This window comes from Petromyzon marinus (genome assembly GCF_048934315.1).
Source record: "Petromyzon marinus isolate PM22_M1 ecotype Great Lakes invasive population chromosome 85 unlocalized genomic scaffold, UKy_Petmar_22M1.pri1.0 chr85_unloc.3, whole genome shotgun sequence".
NCBI lineage: Eukaryota > Metazoa > Chordata > Hyperoartia > Petromyzontiformes > Petromyzontidae > Petromyzon > Petromyzon marinus.
The window spans coordinates 332,742-355,434 of NW_027422648.1; the positions used below are offsets into that span (position 1 = coordinate 332,742).

General features: G+C 49.4%; 1 protein-coding gene across 6 annotated transcripts in view; it reads left to right on the plus strand.

Annotated features, from left to right (window-relative positions):
- LOC116936942 (CTP synthase 1-like) overlaps nt 1–22,693 on the plus strand; it is an 82,863-nt gene that overhangs the window by 19,568 nt on the left and 40,602 nt on the right. For all 6 annotated transcript variants that reach the window (XM_076059281.1, XM_076059282.1, XM_076059284.1 and 3 more), the window contains exons 2-4: nt 8,185–8,374; nt 15,147–15,256; nt 15,874–15,934. In XM_076059281.1, coding sequence (XP_075915396.1) covers nt 8,209–8,374; nt 15,147–15,256; nt 15,874–15,934 — 337 coding nt within the window. In that variant the 5' untranslated portion in view covers nt 8,185–8,208. The remainder of the gene's footprint in view (nt 1–8,184; nt 8,375–15,146; nt 15,257–15,873; nt 15,935–22,693) is intronic.

The window sequence follows — 22,693 nt, forward strand, 5'->3', positions numbered from 1 at the left end:
TGATGTTAATGTGAGTTATTAGCATGTAACTAGGAGATTAGCATGATGTTAGTGTGAGTTATTAGCATGTAACTGGGAGATTAGCACGATGTTAGTGTGAGGGATCAGCATGTAACTGGTCACGGAAGTAGCTACGTTAAAGTCAGAGTTTACATATCAGCAGAGGAATTTAGCGTTGAAGTAGCTGTGTTAATGTGTTGGATTAGCAGAGTGTTAAAGTCATAAATTAGAAATGTAACTAGGAGATTAGCATGATGTTAGTGTGAGTTATTAGCATGTAACTGGGAGATTAGCACGATGTTAGTGTGAGGGATTAGCGTGTACCTGGGAGATTAGCACGATGTTAGTGTGAGTTATTAGCGTGTAACTGGGAGATTAGCATGATGTTAATGTGAGTTATTAGCATGTAACTGGGAGATTAGCATGATGTTATTGTGAGTTATTAGCGTGTAACTGGGAGATTAGCATGATGTTAATGTGAGTTATTAGCATGTAACTGGGAGATTAGCATGATGTTAATGTGAGTTATTAGCATGTAACTGGGAGATTAGCACGATGTTAGTGTGAGGGATTAGCGTGTACCTGGGAGATTAGCACGATGTTAGTGTGAGTTATTAGCGTGTAACTGGGAGATTAGCACGATGTTAGTGTGAGTTATTAGCGTGTAACTGGGAGATTAGCACGATGTTAGTGTGAGTTATTAGCGTGTAACTGGGAGATTAGCACGATGTTAGTGTGAGTTATTAGCATGTAACTGGTCACGGAAGTAGCTACGTTAAAGTCAGAGTTTACGTATCAGCAGAGGAATTTAGCGTTGAAGTGGCCGTGTTAATGTGTTGGATTAGCAGGGTGTTAAAGTCATCAATTAGCGTGTAACTGGGAGATTAGCATGATGTTAATGTGAGTTATTAGCGTGTAACTGGGAGATTAGCACGATGTTAGTGTGAGTTATTAGCGTGTAACTGGGAGATTAGCATGATGTTGGTGTGAGGGATTAGTGTGTAACTGGTCACGGAAGTAGCTATGTTAAAGTCAAAGTTTACATATCAACTGAAGAATTTAGCATTGAAGTAGCCGTGATAAAGTGTTGGATTAGCAGGGTGTTAAAGTCAGAAATTAGCGTGTAACTGGGAGATTAGCATGATGTTAGTGCGAGTTATTAGTGTGTAACTGGTCACGGAATTAGCTACGTTAAAGTCAGTTTACATATCAAACAGGAGAATTTAGCATTGAAATAGCTGTCTTAAAGTGTTGGATTAGCAGGGTGTTAAGGTCAGAAATTAGCATGTAACTGGGAGATTAGCACCATGATGTTAGTGTGAGTGATCAGCATGTAACTGGTCACGGAAGTAGCTACGTTAAAGTCAGAGTTTACGTATCAAACAGGAGAATTTATCATTGAAGTTGCTGTGTTAAAGTGTTGGATTAGCAGGGTGTTAAGGTCAGAAGTTAGCGTGTAACTGGGAGATTAGCATGATGTTAGTGTGAGGGATCAGCATGTAACTGGTCACGGAAGTAGCCAAGGTTAGTGAAGAGAATCGACTGAGATGAATTCAAATGATTTCAATCGCTGTAGCTTTGATCAATAACAAACCGAAGCAGTGCTTGTGTCGATACAGAAAACCAATTTTTGTCTTTTTACCAATATAATCAATGCGATTTTGATGACCCAAAGCTGCTTATAGATCTTGACTTGCTCTATTTGATAATTATTTAAGGAATGTAATTGGGGAACAACTTCCTGCTTTAGTCCTGGTGACTGAGTGGGTGTGTAGGTGAGTGAGTGACCGAGTGAGTGAGTGACGGACTGAGTGACCGAGTGAGTGAGTGACTGAGTGAGTGGCTGAGTGAGTGGCTGAGTGAGTGGCTGAGTGAGTGGCTGAGTGAGTGGCTGAGTGAGTGGCTGAGTGACTGACTGAGTGACTGAGTGAGTGGCTGAGTGAGTGACTGAGTGAGTGGCTGAGTGAGTGGCTGAGTGAGTGGCTGAGTGAGTGGCTGAGTGAGTGGCTGAGTGAGTGGCTGAGTGAGGGGCTGAGTGAGTGGCTGAGTGAGTGAGCGACTGAGTGAGTGACAGCGAGTGACTGGGCGAGTGACTTAGCGAGTGACTGAGCGAGTGACTGGGCGAGTGACTGGGTGAGTGACTGAGTGAGTGACTGAGTGTGTGACTGAGTGTGTGACTGAGTGTGTGACGGCGAGTGACTGGGCGAGTGACTGAGTGAGTGACTGAGTGAGTGAGTGACCGAGTGAGTGAGTGAGTGACTGAGTGAGTGACCGAGTGAGTGACCGAGTGAGTGAGTGAGTGACGGACTGAGTGATTGGCTGAGTGATTGGCTGAGTGATTGGCTGAGTGATTGGCTGAGTGAGTGGCTGAGTGAGTGGCTGAGTGAGTGGCTGAGTGAGTGGCTGAGTTAGTGACTGAGTGAGTGACTGAGTGAGTGACTGAGTGTGTGACAGCGAGTGACTGAGCAAGTGACTAAGTGACTGACTGAGTGAGTGACTGAGCGACTGACTGAGTGAGTGACTGGGTGACTGATTTAGTGACTGATTAAGTCGTTCACAACACACACATTACAATTCCAGGCTGGTCCGTCACACGCTAATACCTCACTATTCTTGGTCCTTTCAGTAAAGTTCCGTAGGTAGAAAATAAAAAATGTAAATTATTAAAATTAAAAGTAAAAACAAATCCACGAAGTTACGGTAAAGTCTCCTAGCTAGAAATTTAAATTAAAAGTAAAATCAAATTAAAAATGAAAGCAAAATAAAAACACGGCGTTGTAATGGCAAAGGCGTGGTTTTATTTTGGCTTTAATTTTTATAATTTTTTAATATTTTAATTTTCCTTATCCACGGTACTTTACCGAAAGAGCCAAGCAATACGAATTTGTGCAGTCAGCAAAGTTTTGAGTCGGCATTTATTACATAACTACACACACAGACACACACAGACACTCATACACAGACACTCATACACACACAACAACAACAACCGCCATTCGCCACTAAGTGGCGGTGACGTCACCACGACGCTTGTGCCAGGCTATGTGCACTTTGAGGCTACCACGTGAAGTGTCGAATGCCCGCTGGCAGGAGGTCACGGGGCAGACCCAGCAGGTGCCACGGGTCGACTGACTGAGATGACTGGCTGATGCACCACCTGTGCCCCCTACTGTGCCAACCTGCTGTGCTTTAGCCACCCGGCGCTCCGCTCGTTGTTGTGAGCGTCGCTCCTCCGCCCTCCATTGATGTTGGAGGGCGACTGCCTCCAACTGCCCAGTAGCGTCCTTCACGAGCCTCCTCCACAGAGGCCGATCTTGACACCGCTGGTACCGGTCATCGGCAAGTCCACTCAGCTCCACGTCCTCCTGTACCACGTCACTCCATCTCTTCTCTAGCCCGTGCCGCGCCCGTTTAGCCCCCTCGATCCGGCCGAACAAAAGCTGTTTCGGCATGCGGTGGCTGGGCATGCGGGCTACATGACCCAGCCAACGCAGCCTTGCCTGCCGGAGGAGCTCACCGATGGGACCTTGCCCAGATCTTTCAAGGATTTGTGAGCTCCTTACACAATCCAGCCTGGTTAAACCCAGGATGGATCGTAGGCAGGCCAGCCTAAATGTTTCTCACCGGCGAAAATGTTCCATTAGGGGGGTCCACGTTTCGCAAGCGTAGAGAAGGGAGGGAATGACCGTGGCCGAGAAGACCTGAAGCTTAGTGCGGAGCGACAGACCAGGTAGCTTCCACACAGCGTTACGCAACCGATGAAAAGATATTGCCGCTCGACTGATTGGGAGTGGAGCCAGACAGATACACACACGCAGACACACACGCAGACACACACACGCAGACACACAGACACACACACAGATACACAGACACAGTCACACACAGACACACACACACAGAGACACACAGACACACACACAGATACACAGACACACGCAGACACAGTCACACAGACACAGTCACACAGACACACAGAGACACACAGACACACACACAGACACACAGCCACACACACAGCCACACACATCGCAGACACACATCGCAGACACAGACACACACAGACAGTCACACAGACACACCACACACAGTCACAAACACACACACAGTCACACAGACACACCACACACAGTCACACAGACACACACACAGACACACCACACACAGACACACACACAGTCACACACACACACACAGACACCTCTGATCTCGAATCGTGATGGGGTTCAACAACAACAACTACTACTACTATGATGATGATGAGGACATCGCCATTCAGCCGCATTATTTAACACCGGGAGGGCATTGTGGATGGCTTCGCCGATGCTGGCAAATGGACAAGAATACGTCAGACGCCATTTCGCCCGAGACTGCCAGTGTAGTGGGTCCACTCTTCAGCTGAAACTCAAACTGGCGGGCTAAAGTGGTGAAACGTTTTCCCCTTGTGTCAGCGTGAATGGCTGTTGTTGTTTCTAACTGATTGGCCGTGTTCGCTTGGCCGAGGGTTTGTTGAGACACGTTTGATAAATAAATAGCCCGGGCGCAAAAATATCCTTAGGAGAATCTACTTAAAAACCTTACACACACACATATAGTAAAATAATATTATTGTGGTGACACGTTTATAAACAAATAGCTTGGAGCTTCTACTTAAAAACCTTACACACACACACACAGTAAAAACTGTAATATTATTGTCGAGACACATTTATAAATAAATAGCCCAGGCGAAAAATATCCTTAGGAGCTTCTACTTATAAAAACCTTACACATATATAGTAAAAACTGTAATATTATTGTCGTGACACGTTTAATAAATAAATAGCCCGGGCGAAAAATATCCTTCGGAGCTTCTGCTTAAAAACCTTACACACACAAATATAGTAAAAATTGTAATATTATTGTCGAGACACGTTTATAAATAAATAGCCCGGGCGCAAAAATATCCTTCGGAGCTTCTACTTAAAAACCTTACACACACACATATATAGGCAAATTCCAAAAACAGTTGAATGTGTGTAAGAAAAAAGCATTTGTGTCTGAATGTAACGTGCTCAGGAGAATAAAAACTGTAATATTAATCAGTGGAACTGTCAAACCCAAACGATGGGCCACGTGATGATGCGTTGTGGCCCCCATCCTGTCAATGTAGGAATAACAGGGCTTGCATTAGCGGTCTCCTGAAGGCCTTTAAGTTGCCAGCAGACCTGAGCGTTGACATTGGCTGGTTGGCCGTGTCACGTGGTGGAGGCTTTGTGACACGTTTATGAATAATAACGCCTTCAAACCCTCCAAAAAGGTTTATTATGAATAGCTAGATACTACTACTACTTACTAGCTAGATACTACTACTACTAGCTAGGTAGATACTACTACTACTAGCTAGCTAGCTAGATACTACTAGCTAGATACTACTACTTACTAGCTAGATACTACTACTACTAGCTAGATACTACTACTACTAGCTAGATACTACTACTACTTACTAGCTAGATACTACTACTTACTAGCTAGATACTACTACTAGCTAGCTAGATACTACTACTTACTAGGTAGATACTACTACTACTAGCTAGATACTACTACTAGGTAGATGCTACTTACTAGCTAGATACTACTACTACTAGGTAGATACTACTACTTACTAGCTAGATACTACTTACTAGCTAGATACTACTACTAGCTAGATACTACTACTAGCTAGATACTACTACTACTAGCTAGATACTACTACTACTAGCTAGATACTACTACAACTTACTAGGTAGATACTACTACTACTAGCTAGATACTACTACTACTAGGTAGATACTACTACTACTAGCTAGATACTACTAGCTAGATACTACTACTTACTAGCTAGATACTACTACTACTTACTAGCTAGATACTACTACTTACTAGCTAGATACTACTACTTACTAGCTAGATACTACTACTAGCTAGATACTACTACTAGGTAGATACTATTACTACTTACTAGCTAGATACTACTACTTACTAGCTAGATACTACTACTAGCTAGATACTACTTACTAGCTAGATACTACTACTAGCTAGCTAGTTACTACTTACTAGCTAGCTAGATACTACTACTAGCTAGATACTACTACTTACTAGCTAGATACTACTACTACTAGCTAGATACTACTACTACTAGCTAGATACTACTACTACTAGCTAGATACTACTACTACTAGCTAGATACTACTACTACTAGCTAGATACTACTACTACTAGCTAGATACTACTACTAGCTAGATACTACTACTACTAGCTAGACACTACTACTACTCACTAGCTAGACACTACTACTACTTACTAGCTAGATACTACTACTTACTAGCTAGATACTACTACTACTCACTAGCTAGACACTACTACTACTTACTAGCTAGATACTACTACTTACTAGCTAGATACTACTACTAGCTAGATACTACTACTAGCTAGATGCTACTACTACTTACTAGGTAGATACTACTACTAGCTAGATACTACTACTAGCTAGATACTACTACTAGCTAGATACTACTACTTACTAGCTAGCTAGATACTACTACTAGCTAGATACTACTACTAGCTAGATACTACTACTACTTACTAGCTAGATACTACTACTAGCTAGATACTACTACTAGCTAGATACTACTACTACTTACTAGCTAGACACTACTACTACTTACTAGCTAGATACTACTACTTACTAGCTAGATACTACTACTAGCTAGATACTACTTACTAGCTAGATACTACTACTTACTAGCTAGATACTACTACTAGCTAGATACTACTACTAGCTAGCTAGTTACTACTAGCTAGCTAGTTACTACTTACTAGCTAGATACTACTACTAGCTAGATACTACTACTACTAGCTAGCTAGATACTACTAGCTAGATACTACTACTTACTTACTAGCTAGATACTACTAGCTAGATACTACTACTTACTTACTAGCTAGATACTACTACTACTAGGTAGATACTACTACTAGGTAGATACTACTACTTACTAGCTAGATACTACTACTACTAGCTAGATACTACTACTACTTACTAGCTAGATACTACTACTACTTACTAGCTAGATACTACTACTTACTAGCTAGATACTACTACTACTAGCTAGATACTACTACTAATAGCTAGATACTACTACTAATAGCTAGATACTACTACTAATAGCTAGATACTACTACTACTAGCTAGATACTACTACTACTTACTAGCTAGATACTACTACTAATAGCTAGATACTACTACTTACTAGCTAGATACTACTACTACTACTTACTAGCTAGATACTACTACTCACTACTAGCTAGATACTACTACTAGCTAGATACTACTACTACTAGCTAGATACTACTACTTAGTAGCGACTCACCCACTCACTCACCCACCCACTCACCCACACACCCACTCACCCACCCACTCACCCACTCACCCACCCACTCACTCACCCACTCACCCACCCACTCACCCACTCACCCACCCACTCACACACCCACCCACTCACCACTCACTCACCCACTCACCCACCCACTCACTCACCCACTCACCCACCCACCCACTCACCCACCCACCCACCCACCCACTCACTCACCCACTCACTCACCCACTCACCCACCCACCCACTCACTCCCTCATCCACTCACTCACCCACTCACCCACCCACCCACTCACTCACTCACTCACCCACTCACCCACACACTCACCCACTCACTCACCCACTCACCCACCCACTCACCCACCCACCCACTCACTCACCCACCCACCCACTCACTCACCCACCCACCCACCCACTCACTCACTCACTCACCCACTCACCCACCCACCCACCCACCCACTCACTCCCTCATCCACTCACTCACCCACTCACCCACCCACTCACCCACTCACTCACTCACTCACCCACTCACCCACACACTCACCCACTCACCCACCCACTCACTCACCCACTCACCCACCCACCCACTCACCCACCCACCCACCCACTCACCCACCCACCGCCTCACTCACCCACTCACTCACTCACCCACCCACTCACCCACCCACTCCCTCATCCACTCACCCACCCACTCCCTCATCCACTCACTCACCCACTCACTCAACCCACTCACTCACCCACCCACCCACCCACTCACCCACTCATCCCCCTCTCTCCCCCCCCCTCCCCAAAGGGTTGTCCACAGAAGCAGCTCAGCATGAAGTACATCCTGGTGACCGGCGGGGTGATCTCTGGGATCGGGAAGGGAATCATCGCAAGCTCTGTAGGAACAATTCTCAAGGCCTGCGGACTGAGAGTCACGGCCATCAAGATAGACCCCTACATCAACATTGATGCTGGGACATTCTCTCCTTATGAGCACGGTGAGTGGTTGGGTGGGTGAGTGGGTGAGTGAGTGAGTGGGTGGGTGGGTGAGTGGGTGAGTGGGTGGGTGAGTGGGTGGGTGGGTGGGTGAGTGGATGGGTGAGTGAGTGGGTGGGTGAGTGGGTGGGTGAGTGGGTGGGTGAGTGGGTGAGTGAGTGTGTGGGCGGGTGGGTGGGTGAGTGGGTGGGTGGGTGGGTGAGTGGGTGGGTGGGTGGGTGAGTGGGTGAGTGGGTGAGTGAGTGGGTGGGTGAGTGGGTGAGTGGGTGAGTGAGTGGGTGGGTGGGTGTGTGGGTGTTTGGGTGGGTGGGTGGGTGAGTGGGTGGGTGGGTGGGTGAGTGGGTGGGTGGGTGGGTGAGTGGGTGAGTGAGTGGGTGGGTGGGTGAGTGGGTGGGTGGGTGAGTGGGTGGGTGGGTGAGTGGGTGGGTGGGTGGGTGGGCGAGCGGGTGGGTGGGCGAGCGGGTGGGTGGGCGGGTGGGTGGGTGGGCGGGTGGGTGGGTGGGCGGGTGAGTGAGTGAGTGGGTGATGTGGGTGGGTGTGTGAGTGGGTGGGTGTGTGTGTGGGTGGGTGTGTGAGTGGGTGGGTGGGTGTGTGAGTGAGTGGGTGGGTGGGTGTGTGAGTGGGTGGGTGGGTGTGTGAGTGGGTGGGTGGGTGAGTGGGTGGGTGGGTGAGTGGGTGGGTGGGTGGGTGGGCGAGCGGGTGGGTGGGCGAGCGGGTGGGTGGGCGAGCGAGTGAGTGGGCGGGTGGGTGGGTGGGCGGGTGAGTGAGTGAGTGGGTGATGTGGGTGGGTGTGTGAGTGGGTGGGTGTGTGTGTGGGTGGGTGTGTGAGTGGGTGGGTGGGTGTGTGAGTGAGTGGGTGGGTGGGTGTGTGAGTGGGTGGGTGGGTGTGTGTGTGGGGAGCGATATTGTAGCGGTTAGCGCTACGCTGCGCTATGAACCTGGCGACCCGGGTTCGATTCCCGCTCACGGCCAACACCAGTGACGATTATCTGAACCGGTCCTGGGCCTCCCCTAGGTCGACTCAGCCTCAAATGAGTACCTGGTGCGGTGGATAAAAACATTGCCACTAGGGAGACAAAGGCGGTCGGGCGTGGTGCTGGCCACCCACCCCCTTGTGTACCGTTCTGGCCTTCATAGGTGCTCGCTAACAGCACTTGCCCCTACAGTCTGTTAAGGCTATACGGGGGATCTTTATCTTTGTGTGAGTGGGTGGGTGTGTGAGTGGGTGGGTGGGTGGGTGTGTGAGTGGGTGGGTGTGTGAGTGAGTGAGTGGGTGAGTGGGTGGGTGGGTGTGTGTGGGTGGGTGGGTGGGTGAGTGAGTGAGTGGGTGGGTGGGTGAGTGGGTGGGTGGGTGTGTGAGTGGGTGGGTGGGTGTGTGAGTGGGTGAGTGAGTGGGTGGGTGGGTGTGTGAGTGGGTGGGTGGGTGTGTGAGTGGGTGGGTGGGTGTGTGGGTGGGTGTGTGAGTGGGTGGGTGGGTGGGTGTGTGGGTGGGTGGGTGGGTGTGTGGGTGGGTGTGTGAGTGAGTGAGTGGGTGGGTGGGTGTGTGGGTGGGTGGGTGTGTGGGTGGGTGGGTGAGTGAGTGAGTGAGTGGGTGGGTGTGTGAGTGGGTGGGTGGGTGTGTGGGTGGGTGGGTGGGTGTGTGAGTGGGTGGGTGGGTGAGTGAGTGGGTGGGTGGGTGTGTGAGTGGGTGGGTGGGTGTGTGAGTGGGTGGGTGTGTGAGTGGGAGGGTGGGTGGGTGAGTGGGTGAGTGGGTGGGTGGGTGTGTGAGTGGGTGGGTGGGTGTGAGTGGGTGGGTGGGTGAGTGAGTGAGTGGGTGGGTGGGTGTGTGAGTGGGTGGGTGTGTGGGTGGGTGGGTGTGTGGGTGGGTGGGTGAGTGAGTGAGTGGGTGGGTGGGTGTGTGAGTGGGTGGGTGTGTGAGTGGGTGGGTGGGAGTGTGAGTGGGTGGGTGGGTGAGTGAGTGGGTGGGTGGGTGGGTGTGTGAGTGGGTGGGTGGGTGTGTGAGTGGGTGGGTGGGTGGGTGTGTGAGTGGGTGTGTGAGTGAGTGGGTGGGTGGGTGGGTGAGTGGGTGGGTGAGTGGGTGGGTGGGTGTGTGAGTGGGTGGGTGGGTGGGTGGGTGTGTGAGTGGGTGGGTGAGTGAGTGGGTGGGTGGGTGAGTGAGTGAGTGGGTGGGTGGGTGGGTGTGTGAGTGGGTGGGTGTGTGAGTGGGTGGGTGGGTGGGTGAGTGGGTGGGTGGGTGGGTGAGTGGGTGGGTGAGTGAGTGAGTGGGTGGGTGTGTGAGTGGGTGGGTGGGTGAGTGAGTGGGTGGGTGGGTGTGTGAGTGGGTGGGTGGGTGGGTGAGTGAGTGAGTGGGTGGGTGGGTGAGTGAGTGGGTGGGTGGGTGTGTGAGTGGGTGGGTGGGTGGCTGAGTGAGTGGGTGGGTGTGTGAGTGGGTGGGTGGGTGTGTGAGTGGGTGGGTGGGTGGGTGGGTGAGTGAGTGAGTGTGTGAGTGGGTGGGTGGGTGGGTGAGTGGGTGAGTGGGTGGGTGGGTGTGTGAGTGGGTGGGTGGGTGGGTGTGTGAGTGGGTGGGTGGGTGAGTGAGTGAGTGGGTGGGTGGGTGTGTGAGTGGGTGGGTGTGTGAGTGGGTGGGTGGGTGTGTGAGTGGGTGGGTGGGTGAGTGAGTGAGTGGGTGGGTGGGTGTGTGAGTGGGTGGGTGTGTGAGTGGGTGGGTGTGTGAGTGGGTGGGTGGGTGTGTGAGTGGGTGGGTGGGTGGGTGAGTGAGTGGGTGGGTGGGTGGGTGAGTGGGTGGGTGGGTGTGTGAGTGAGTGGGTGGGTGGGTGTGTGAGTGTGTGAGTGGGTGGGTGGGTGAGTGGGTGGGTGTGTGAGTGGGTGGGTGTGTGGGTGGGTGTGTGAGTAGGTGGGTGGGTGTGTGAGTAGGTGGGTGGGTGTGTGAGTGAGTGGGTGGGTGAGTGGGTGGGTGGGTGGGTGGGTGTGTGAGTGGGTGGGTGGGTGGGTGTGTGAGTGGGTGGGTGGGTGGGTGTGTGAGTGGGTGGGTGGGTGGGTGTGTGAGTGGGTGAGTGAGTGTAGTGGTTAGCGCTACACTGCGCTACGAACCTGTCGACCCGGGTTCGATTCCCGCTCACGGCCAACACCAGTGACGATTATCTGAACCGGTCCCGGGCCTCCCCTAGGTCGACTCAGCCTCAAATGAGTACCTGGTGCGGTGTGTAAACATTGCCACTAGGGAGACAAAGGCGGTCGGGCGTGGTGCTGGCCACCCACCCCCTCGTGTACCGTTCCGGCCTTCATAGGTGCTCGCTAACAGCACTTGCCCCTACAGTCTGTTAAGGCTATATGGGGGATCTGTGTCTTCATCTTTGTGTGTGTGTGTGTGTGCCTCTGTGTGTGTCTGTCTGTGTGTCTGTCTTGGCCTGGCACAAGCGTCGTGGTGACGTCACCGCCACTTAGTGGCGAATGGCGGTTGTTGTGTCTGTCTTTGTGTATGTGTGTGTCTATGTGTGTGTCTATGTGTGTGTGTGTCTATGTGTGTGACTGTGTGTCTTGTGTGTGTGTCTTGTGTGTGTGTGTGTGTCTGTGTGTGTGTCTATGTGTGTGTGTCTATGTGTGTGTGTATGTCTGTGTGTGTCTATGTGTGTGTCTGTGTGTGTGTCGTGTGTGTGTGTGTCTTGTGTGTGACTGTGTGTGTGTCTATGTGTGTGACTGTGTGTGTGTGTGTGTGACTGTGTGTGTGTGTGTGTCTGTGTGTGTGTCTGTGTGTGTGTGTCTTGTGTGTGTGTGTGTGTGTCTGTGTGTGTCTATGTGTGTGACTGTGTGTGTGTCTGTGTGTGACTGTGTGTGTGTGTCTGTGTGTGTGTGTCTGTGTGTGTGTGTCTGTGTGTGTGTGTCTTGTGTGTGTGTGTGTCTGTGTGTGTCTAGGCTTTTCGTTGTTTCTGGAGGAGCCCCGAGGGTAGAGATTCAATCTCCTGGCTCCGCCAATTGGGGTTTGGCCAGGAGACGTCACAGACGCCTGGCCCCCCGGGGCCTCCGGCACAAGCTTATTAGTTAGATATTTAATTTGTGGTTTAGTGGTAATTGGTGGAGGGGTTACCAGCCCCTCGCACCCGTCCAGAGCCCCCGTTTAGCCCCTGTGGTGGACACAGACGCCATGGGGGGAGGAGCCAATCAGAATTGGACCTCCCCCCACAGCATTGTCCACGACAGAGTTGCCTTGTCCGGCACCGCGAGGAGGTAGGGGGTTGTTTTTGCCGCACAGACTGCCCTACATGACATCATAACAACGGTCTGGACCACTGGACGGGTTCCGCAGGATTGGAAGGATGCCCTGGTGGTCCCCCTCTTTAAGAAGGGGGACCGCACAGACTGTAACAACTACAGGGGCATCTCACTCCTCAGTGTGCCGGGAAAGGTCCTGGCAAGGATTATTCAACATCGCCTTGCCAGGCACGCTGAGGAGAGGCTTGCGGAGCCCCAATGCGGTTTCAGGAAAGGGCGGTCCTGCACAGATGCCATATTTTCTGTCCGTCTGCTACAGCAGAGGTGTAGGGAATTCCAGCAAGACCTACATCTCTGCTTTATTGACCTGGTCAAGGCCTATGATACCATTAGTAGGCCTGGGCTCTGGGTCGTTCTTCGTGCTTTTGGAGTCCCTGACCCTCTGCTCACGATCATTAAGAACCTTCATGATGGTGAGCGGGCCCGGGTAAAACTACGTGGCCGGGAGTCAGAGCCATTCCCTGTTCACCTTGGGGTGCGACAGGGATGTCCTCTGGCTCCCACATTATTTAACATCTATTTTGACCACGTAGTTCGTGAAGCCTTCAATAGCTGTACCGGGGGAATCTTCATATGGTACAGATATAATGGGAGGCTGATCGATGCCCGGGTGCGGTCAAGGGATGGCTCCCTATTGCTCAACCACGTTATGTATGCCGATGATTTGGTAATAGCTGCTCATTCAGAGGAGGAGTTGGAGACGCTGCTGCTGAGACTGGAGCGTGCCACTAAGAGGTGGGGCCTTACCATCAGCCCCACCAAAACTAAGCACCTGCCTGGGTATTTTGTACCATCGGACACTCCACCCCCACAACTCCCAATCGGTGATGGGGCAGTTGTGGAGAGAGTGGAGAGTTTCCCATACCTGGGCAGTGTGCTTATGACCGGCTCCGGTTTAACAGAAGAGGTCTCACTCCGAATCAGTCGAGCGGCAATATCTTTTCATCGGTTGCGTAACGCTGTGTGGAAGCTACCTGGTCTGTCGCTCCGCACTAAGCTTCAGGTCTTCTCGGCCACGGTCATTCCCTCCCTTCTCTACGCTTGCGAAACGTGGACCCCCCTGATGGAACATCTTCGCCGGTTAGAAACATTTAGGCCGGCCTGCCTACGATCCATCCTGGGTTTAACCAGGCTGGATTGTGTGAGGAGCTCACAAATCCTTGAAAGGTCTGGGCAAGGTCCCATCGGTGAGCTCCTCCGGCGGGCAAGGCTGCGATGGCTGGGTCATGTAGCCCGCATGCCCATCCACCGCATGCCGGTTAGCGCTACGCTGTGCTATGAACCTGGCGACCCGGGTTCGATTCCCGCTCACGGCCAACACCAGTGACGATTATCTGAACCGGTCCTGGGCCTCCCCTAGGTCGACTCAGCCTCAAATGAGTACCTGGTGTAGCGGTGTGTAAACATCGCCACTAGGGAGACAAAGGCGGTCGGGCGTGGTGCTGGCCACCCACCCCCTCGTGTACCGTTCCGGCCTTCATAGGTGCTCGCTAACAGCACTTGCCCCTACAGTCTGTTACAGGCTACACGGGGGATCTTTGTGTGTGTGTCTGTGTGTGACTGTGTGTCTATGTGTGACTGTGTGTCTATGTGTGTGACTGTGTGTCTGTGTGTCTGTTTGACTGTGTGTGACTCTGTGTGTGTGTCTATCTGTGTGTGTCTATCTGTGTGTGACTGTGTTGTGTGTGACTGTTTGTGTGTGTCTATCTGTGTGTGTGTCTATCTTTGTGTGTGACTGTTGTGTGTGACTGTGTGTCTATCTGTGTTGTGTGTGTGTGTCTGTGTGTCTATCTGTGTTGTGTGTGTGTGTGTGTGACTGTGTGTGTGTGACTGTGTTGTGTGTGACTGTGTATGTGTCTATCTGTGTTGTGTGTGTCTGTGTGTGACTGTGTCTGTCTGTGTGTGTGTGACTGTGTTGTGTGTGACTGTTTGTGTGTCTATCTGTGTTGTGTGTGTGTGTCTGTGTGTGTCTGTGTGTCTATCTGTGTGTATGTGTGTCTATCTGTGTGTGACTGTGTGTGTGTGACTGTGTGACTGTGTGTCTGTCTGTGTGACTGTGTGTGTGTGTGACTGTGTGTGTGTGTGACTGTGTGACTGTGTGTGTGTGACTGTGTGTGTGTGTGACTGTGTGACTGTGTCTGTCTGTGTGTGTGTGTCTGTGTGTGACTCTGTGTCTGTCTGTGTGTGTGACTGTGTTGTGTGTGACTGTGTGCGTGTCTATCTGTGTGTGTGTGTGTGTCTGTGTGTGACTGTGTGTCTATCTGTGTGTGTGTGACTGTGTTGTGTGTGACTGTTTGTGTGTCTATCTGTGTGTTTGTCTATCTGTGTGTGTGTGTCTCTGTGTGACTGTCTATCTGTGTGTGTGTGACTGTGTGTGACTGTGTCTGTCTGTGTGTGTGTGACTGTGTTGTGTGTGACTGTTTGTGTGTCTATCTGTGTGTGTGTGTGTGTGTGTCTGTGTGTGACTGTGTGTGACTGTGTGTCTATCTGTGTGTGTGTGTCTAGGCGAGGTGTTTGTGCTGGATGATGGTGGTGAGGTGGATCTGGACCTGGGTAACTACGAGCGCTTCCTGGACATCAACTTGTATCGTGACAACAACATCACCACTGGCAAGGTGACCTCGCACGCCACACCACGACATTCCCACAACGTTCCCACAACGTTCGCACAACCTTACCTGACCTAACCCGTGATGATGTTGATGATGATGATGGTGATGATGTTGTTGATGATGGTGATGATGTTGATGATGATGTTGATGATGTTAATGCTGCTGATGATGTTGATGATGATGTTGATGATTATGTAGATGATGTTGATGGTGTTGTTGATGATGATGTTAATGATGATAATGATGATGTTTTTGATGATGATGATGTTGATGATGATGATGTTGATGATGTTGATGATGATGTTGATGATATTGATGTTGATGATGTTAATGCTGATGATGATGTTGATGATGATGTTGATGATTATGTAGATGATGTTGATGGTGTTGTTGATGATGATGTTAATGATGATAATGATGATGATGTTTTTGATGATGTTGATGATGTTGATGATGATGATGATGTTGTTAACGATGATGATGTTGATGATGTTGATGATGATGATGTTGATGATGTTGTTGATGATGATGATGTTGATGATGATGTTGATGATGTTGATGATGATGATGATGTTGTTGTTGATGTTGTTGTTGATGATGTTGATGTTGTTGATGTGTAGGTTTACCAGCAGGTGATAACCAAAGAGCGGAGGGGAGATTACCTGGGAAAAACTGTGCAAGGTGAGTGGTGGTGAGTGGTGAGTGGGTGGTGAGTGAGTGAGTGATTAGTGAGTGAGTGGGTGAGTGAGGTGATGAGTGGTGAGTGGGTGGTGAGTGGGTGAGTGAGGGGTGAGTGGGTTAGTGGTGAGTGGGTGAGTGAGGGGTGAGTGGGTGGTGGTGAGTGAGTGGGTGAGTGGTGAGTGAGTGGTGGTGAGTGGGTGAGTGAGTGGTGAGTGAGTGGTGGTGAGTGGGTGAGTGAGGGGTGAGTGAGTGAGTGGTGAGTGAGTGGTGGTGAGTGAGTGGTGAGTGGGTGGTGGTGAGTGGGTGGTGGTGAGTGGGTGAGTGAGGAGTGGTGAGTGAGTGGTGGTGAGTGGTGAGTGAGTGGTAGTGAGTGAGGGGTGAGTGGTGAGTGGGTGAGTGAGTGAGTGGTGAGTGAGTGGTGAGTGAGTGGTGAGTGGGTGAGTGAGGGGTGAGTGACTGGTGGGTGAGTGGTGAGTGGTGGGTAGTGAGTGGTGAGTGTGTCTGTGTGTGCGTGTCTATCTGTGTGCGTGTCTATCTGTGTGTCTATCTGTGTGTGTCTATCTGTGTGTCTGTGTGTGTGTCTATCTGCGTGTGTGTCCATCTGCGTGTGTGTCTATCTGTGTGTGTCTATCTGTGTGTGTGTCTGTGTGTGTCTGTGTGTTTATCTGTGTGTCTGTGTGTGTCTATCTGCTTGTGTGTCTATCTGTGTGTATCTGTGTGCGTGTCTGTCTGTGTGTGTCTATCTATCTCTGTGTGTGTTTATCTGTGTGTGTGTGTCTATCTGTGTGTATCTATCTGTGTGTGTCTATCTGTATGTGTCTATCTGTGTGTGTCTATCTGTGTGTCTCTATCTGTGTGTGTGTCTATCTGTGTGTGTGTCTATCTGTGTGTGTGTCTATCTGTGTGTCTATCTGTGTGTGTGTCTATCTGTGTGTGTCTATCTGTGTGTGTCTATCTGTGTGTGTCTATCTGTGTGTGTCTATCTGTGTGTGTCTATCTGTGTGTGTGTCTATCTGTGTGTGTGTCTATTTGTGTGTTTCTATCTGTGTGTGTCTATCTGTGTGTGTGTCTATCTGTGTGTGTCTCTCTGTGTGTGTGTCTATCTGTGTGTGTCTATCTGTGTGTGTGTCTATCTGTGTGTGTGTGTGTCTATCTGTGTGTGTGTGTCTATCTGTGTGTGTCTATCTGTGTGTGTCTATCTGTGTGTGTGTCTATCTGTGTGTGTGTCTATCTGTGTGTGTGTCTATCTGTGTGTGTCTATCTGTGTGTGTCTATCTGTGTGTGTGTGTCTATCTGTGTGTGTCTATCTGTGTATGTATCTGTGTGTGTGTGTATCTGTGTGTGTGTGTATCTGTGTGTGTGTCTATCTGTGTGTGTGTCTATCTATGTGTGTGTCTATCTGTGTGTGTGTCTATCTGTGTGTGTGTGTCTATCTGTGTGTGTCTATCTGTGTGTGTGTCTATCTGTGTGTGTGTCTATCTGTGTGTGTGTCTATCTGTGTGTGTCTATCTGTGTGTGTGTCTATCTGTGTGTGTCTATCTGTGTGTGTGTCTATCTGTGTGTGTCTATCTGTGTGTGTGTCTATCTGTGTGTGTGTCTATCTGTGTGTGTGTCTATCTGTGTGTGTGTCTATCTGTGTGTGTCTATCTGTGTGTGTGTGTATCTGTGTGTGTATCTGTGTGTGTGTCTATCTGTGTGTGTGTGTCTATCTGTGTGTGTGTCTATCTGTGTGTGTGTCTATCTGTGTGTGTGTCTATCTTTGTGTGTGTCTATCTGTGTGTGTGTCTATCTTTGTGTGTGTCTATCTGTGTGTGTCTATCTGTGTGTGTGTCTATCTGTGTGTGTCTATCTGTGTGTGTGTCTATCTGTGTGTGTGTCTATCTGTGTGTGTGTCTATCTGTGTGTGTGTCTATCTGTGTGTGTCTATCTGTGTGTGTGTCTATCTGTGTGTGTCTGTGTGTGTCTATCTGTGTGTGTGTGTCTATCTGTGTGTGTGTGTCTATCTGTGTGTCTATCTGTGTGTCTATCTGTGTGTCTATCTGTGTGTCTATCTGTGTGTGTCTATCTGTGTGTGTCTATCTGTGTGTGTGTCTATCTGTGTGTGTGTCTATCTGTGTGTGTCTATCTGTGTGTGTCTATCTGTGTGTGTGTCTATCTGTAGTTGTCCCACACATCACCGACGCTGTCCAGGAGTGGGTGATGTCCCAGTGTGTGTCTGTGTGTGTCTGTGTGTGTCTGTGTGTGTGTGTGTGTAGCTATCTGTGTGTGTCTGTGTGTGTGTGTCTATCTGTGTGTGTCTATCTGTGTGTGTGTCTGTGTGTGTGTCTGTGTTTGTGTCTATCTGTGTGTCTATCTGTGTGTGTGTCTATCTGTGTGTGTGTCTATCTGTAGTTGTCCCACACATCACCGACGCTGTCCAGGAGTGGGTGATGTCCCAGTGTGTGTCTGTGTGTGTCTATCTGTGTATCTATCTGTGTGTGTGTCTGTGTGTGTCTATCTGTGTTTGTGTCTATCTGTGTGTGTGTCTATCTGTGTGTGTGTCTATCTGTGTGTGTGTCTATCTGTGTGTGTGTCTATCTGTGTGAGTCTCTGTGTGTGTCTATCTGTGTAAGTCTCTGTGTGTGTCTATCTGTGTGTGTGTCTATCTGTGTGTGTCTATCTGTGTGTGTGTCTATCTGTGTGTGTGTGTCTATCTGTGTGTGTGTATCTGTGTGTGTGTGTATCTGTGTGTGTGTGTATCTGTGTGTGTGTCTATCTGTGTGTGTGTCTATCTGTGTGTGTGTCTATCTGTGTGTGTGTCTATCTGTAGTTGTCCCACACATCACCGACGCTGTCCAGGAGTGGGTGATGTCCCAGTGTGTGTCTGTGTGTGTCTGTGTGTGTCTGTGTGTGTGTCTATCTGTGTGTGTCTATCTGTGTGTGTGTCTATCTGTAGTTGTCCCACACATCACCGACGCTGTCCAGGAGTGGGTGATGTCCCAGTGTGTGTCTGTGTGTGTCTGTGTGTGTGTCTATCTGTGTGTGTGTCTATCTGTGTGTGTGTGTCTATCTGTAGTTGTCCCACACATCACCGACGCTGTCCAGGAGTGGGTGATGTCCCAGTGTGTCTGTGTGTCTGTGTGTGTGTGTGTAGCTATCTGTGTGTGTCTGTGTGTGTGTGTCTATCTGTGTGTGTCTATCTGTGTGTGTCTATCTGTGTGTGTCTATCTGTGTGTGTATGTCTATCTGTAGTTGTCCCACACATCACCGACGCTGTCCAGGAGTGGGTGATGTCCCAGTGTGTGTCTGTGTGTGTCTGTGTGTCTATCTGTGTGTGTGTGTGTAGCTATCTGTGTGTGTCTGTGTGTGTGTGTCTATCTGTGTGTGTCTATCTGTGTGTGTGTCTGTGTGTGTCTATCTGTGTTTGTGTCTATCTGTGTGTGTGTGTCTATCTGTGTGTGTGTCTATCTGTGTGTGTGTCTATCTGTAGTTGTCCCACACATCACCGACGCTGTCCAGGAGTGGGTGATGTCCCAGTGTGTGTCTGTGTGTGTCTGTGTGTGTGTGTCTATCTGTGTGTGTCTATCTGTGTGTGTGTCTGTGTGTGTCTGTGTGTGTCTGTGTGTGTGTGTCTATCTGTGTGTGTGTCTATCTGTAGTTGTCCCACACATCACCGACGCTGTCCAGGAGTGGGTGATGTCCCAGTGTGTGTCTGTGTGTGTCTGTGTGTGTGTGTCTATCTGTGTGTGTCTATCTGTGTGTGTCTGTGTGTGTCTATCTGTGTGTGTCTATCTGTGTGTGTGTCTATCTGTAGTTGTCCCACACATCACCGACGCTGTCCAGGAGTGGGTGATGTCCCAGTGTGTGTCTGTGTGTGTCTATCTGTGTGTGTCTATCTGTGTGTGTGTCTATCTGTAGTTGTCCCACACATCACCGACGCTGTCCAGGAGTGGGTGATGTCCCAGTGTGTGTCTGTGTGTGTGTTTATCTGTGTGTGTGTCTATCTGTGTGAGTCTCTGTGTGTGTGTCTATCTGTGTGTGTGTCTGTGTGTGTCTATCTGTGTGTGTGTCTATCTGTGTGTGTGTGTCTGTGTGTGTGTCTATCTGTGTGTGTGTCTATCTGTAGTTGTCCCACACATCACCGACGCTGTCCAGGAGTGGGTGATGTCCCAGTGTGTGTCTGTGTGTGTGTTTATCTGTGTGTGTGTCTATCTGTGTGAGTCTCTGTGTGTGTGTCTATCTGTGTGTGTGTCTGTGTGTGTCTATCTGTGTGTGTGTCTATCTGTGTGTGTGTGTCTGTGTGTGTGTCTATCTGTGTGTGTGTCTATCTGTAGTTGTCCCACACATCACCGACGCTGTCCAGGAGTGGGTGATGTCCCAGTGTGTGTCTGTGTGTGTCTATCTGTGTGTGTGTCTGTGTGTGTGTCTGTGTTTGTGTCTATCTGTGTGTCTATCTGTGTGTGTGTCTATCTGTGTGTGTGTCTATCTGTAGTTGTCCCACACATCACCGACGCTGTCCAGGAGTGGGTGATGTCCCAGTGTGTGTCTGTGTGTGTCTATCTGTGTGTGTGTCTGTGTGTGTGTCTGTGTTTGTGTCTATCTGTGTGTCTATCTGTGTGTGTGTCTATCTGTGTGTGTGTCTATCTGTAGTTGTCCCACACATCACCGACGCTGTCCAGGAGTGGGTGATGTCCCAGTGTGTGTCTGTGTGTGTCTATCTGTGTGTCTATCTGTGTGTGTGTCTATCTGTAGTTGTCCCACACATCACCGACGCTGTCCAGGAGTGGGTGATGTCCCAGTGTGTGTCTGTGTGTGTCTGTGTGTGTGTGTGTAGCTATCTGTGTGTGTCTGTGTGTGTGTGTCTATCTGTGTGTGTGTCTATCTGTGTGAGTCTCTGTGTGTGTCTATCTGTGTGTGTCTATCTGTGTGTGTGTCTATCTGTAGTTGTCCCACACATCACCGACGCTGTCCAGGAGTGGGTGATGTCCCAGTGTGTGTCTGTGTGTGTCTATCTGTGTGTGTGTCTATCTGTGTGTGTGTCTATCTGTGTGTGTGTCTATCTGTGTGTGTCTATCTGTAGTTGTCCCACACATCACCGACGCTGTCCAGGAGTGGGTGATGTCCCAGTGTGTGTCTGTGTGTGTCTGTGTGTGTGTGTCTATCTGTGTGTGTGTCTATCTGTGTGAGTCTCTGTGTGTGTCTATCTGTGTGTGTGTCTATCTGTGTGAGTCTCTGTGTGTGTCTATCTGTGTGTGTGTCTATCTGTGTGTGTCTATCTGTGTGTGTCTATCTGTAGTTGTCCCACACATCACCGACGCTGTCCAGGAGTGGGTGATGTCCCAGTGTGTGTCTGTGTGTGTCTGTGTGTGTGTGTCTATCTGTGTGTGTGTCTATCTGTGTGAGTCTCTGTGTGTGTGTCTATCTGTGTGTGTGTCTATCTGTGTGAGTCTCTGTGTGTGTCTATCTGTGTGTGTGTCTATCTGTGTGTGTCTATCTGTGTGTGTCTATCTGTAGTTGTCCCACACATCACCGACGCTGTCCAGGAGTGGGTGATGTCCCAGTGTGTGTCTGTGTGTGTCTGTGTGTGTGTGTATCTGTGTGTGTCTATCTGTGTGTGTGTCTATCTGTGTGAGTCTCTGTGTGTGTCTCTGTGTGTCTCTCTGTGTGTGTGTCTATCTGTGTGTGTGTCTATCTGTAGTTGTCCCACACATCACCGACGCTGTCCAGGAGTGGGTGATGTCCCAGTGTGTGTCTGTGTGTGTCTGTGTGTGTCTGTGTGTGTGTCTATCTGTGTGTGTGTCTATCTGTGTGTGTCTATTTGTGTGTGTGTCTATCTGTGTGTGTGTCTATCTGTGTGTGTGTCTATCTGTAGTTGTCCCACACATCACCGACGCTGTCCAGGAGTGGGTGATGTCCCAGTGTGTGTCTGTGTGTGTCTGTGTGTGTGTGTATCTGTGTGTGTCTATCTGTGTGTGTGTCTATCTGTGTGAGTCTCTGTGTGTGTCTATCTGTGTAAGTCTCTGTGTGTGTCTATCTGTGTGTGTGTCTATCTGTGTGTGTCTATCTGTGTGTATGTCTATCTGTAGTTGTCCCACACATCACCGACGCTGTCCAGGAGTGGGTGATGTCCCAGTGTGTGTCTGTGTGTGTCTGTGTGTGTGTGTCTATCTGTGTGTGTCTATCTGTGTGTGTGTCTGTGTGTGTCTGTGTGTGTCTGTGTGTGTGTGTGTGTCTATCTGTGTGTGTGTCTATCTGTGTGTGTGTCTATCTGTAGTTGTCCCACACATCACCGACGCTGTCCAGGAGTGGGTGATGTCCCAGTGTGTGTCTGTGTGTGTCTATCTGTGTGTGTGTCTATCTGTGTGTGTCTATCTGTGTTTGTGTCTGTGTGTGTGTGTTTATCTGTGTGTCTATCTGTGTGTGTCTATCTGTAGTTGTCCCACACATCACCGACGCTGTCCAGGAGTGGGTGATGTCCCAGTGTGTGTCTGTGTGTGTCTGTGTGTGTGTCTATCTGTGTGTGTCTGTGTGTGTCTATCTGTGTGTGTGTCTATCTGTGTGTGTGTCTATCTGTGTGTGTGTCTATCTGTGTGAGTCTCTGTGTGTGTCTATCTGTGTAAGTCTCTGTGTGTGTCTATCTGTGCGTGTCTATCTGTGTGTGTCTATCTGTAGTTGTCCCACACATCACCGACGCTGTCCAGGAGTGGGTGATGTCCCAGTGTGTGTCTGTGTGTGTGTCTATCTGTGTGTGTCTATCTGTGTGTGTCTATCTGTAGTTGT